General features: G+C 51.5%; 1 protein-coding gene across 1 annotated transcript; it reads left to right on the forward strand.

The window, feature by feature from the left end:
• On the forward strand, positions 1-321 carry LOC136507588 (uncharacterized). Its single transcript, XM_066502261.1, has one exon. The coding sequence runs from the start codon at positions 1-3 to the stop codon at positions 319-321; it is 321 nt and encodes a 106-aa protein (XP_066358358.1).
• The last annotated feature ends 907 nt before the right edge of the window (positions 322-1,228 follow it).

The raw sequence follows: 1,228 nt of genomic DNA on the forward strand, positions 1-1,228 counted from the left end.
ATGGGGAACAAGAACAAATATTTTGTCAAAGCACAGGAAGCAGCGAGGAAGGATGTCGAAAGAGCTTTTGGGGTTCTGCAATCAAGGTTCGCCATTGTTCGAGGAGCAGCTCGTTTATGGGACACGGAGACACTGGGCAACATCATGAAAGCTTGTGTCATTATGCACAATATGATTGTCGAAGATGCGGGAGTCGTTGACCCTACTGAGCGGTTCGATTACGGTGGCCAAAATGTGGAACCTTCTCATGAGAGTAATCACACCCTCGATGAATTCATTGAAGCACATAAAAGGATCAGAGACAAGGAAATGCACCACTAGTTAAAAGCAGACCAATTATATGCTTTCAGTACCAACATATACCATTACGCTCCTACATTGTATCTGCCTATCTGGCTAACACTAGCACAATACTAAGATCGGCAGGCACACATCGGCCGGCCACAGCCAGGCACCCTCTCGGCAACAAGCACACATAGGCAGCAGGCACACAGCGGCACCATACACACAGCGGCATCGCACAGCGGTAGCAGCTGGCGGCCAGCGGACAGCCACGACCGGCCATAGGGTGCCACGGCCTCGCACGCAAGACAGCAGCCCGCCATGGCCTGGCAAAGAGGCGGCATTCGGCCATGACCTAGCACGACAAGCACATAGGGACGACTTCTGATCCAGTGATACAACAACATAGCAGCAGATCCAAAAGAGCATGGCCACGACAAAACATAGGGACAGACGGACGGTGGCGGGCAAGGGAAACCTAGCGGCGAGGTGTCGCCGGCGACAACACAGCAAGCCCATGGCAAAACGATAGATCGGAGTATGTACCAGGTCACGATGTCCGTGGCGGCGTCGTTCGTCGACCTGGACGGCGAGCGATGGAGGAGCGGCTTCCTTCCTGTACGACCGCCACGAACTATGGAGGAGCGCGCGAAGGATAGACCGGCGGCAAAAGAAGGTGCGCCAGGATGGATTCCACGCGGGAAGGCGAATCCGCGTGACCGACGAGACGCGCAAAGTTACGCGCGTGGGGAGGAGATTTCCCAAGTGCCTAAATATTAGAAGGATGAATTAGAAAATGTTGGAGAGATTTTTTCTCATTTTCCTAAAAACCAAGTATTAGTAAGGCAAATAGGGAACTCTCCCTAAACCTCTCCCTAATCCTTGATTTTTAGGAAAATGTGAAAAAACCCTCTCCAACAACTCCTAATACAATCTCCTAATATTT

The sequence above is a fragment of the Miscanthus floridulus genome, chromosome 15 (assembly GCF_019320115.1).
Source record: "Miscanthus floridulus cultivar M001 chromosome 15, ASM1932011v1, whole genome shotgun sequence".
NCBI lineage: Eukaryota > Viridiplantae > Streptophyta > Magnoliopsida > Poales > Poaceae > Miscanthus > Miscanthus floridulus.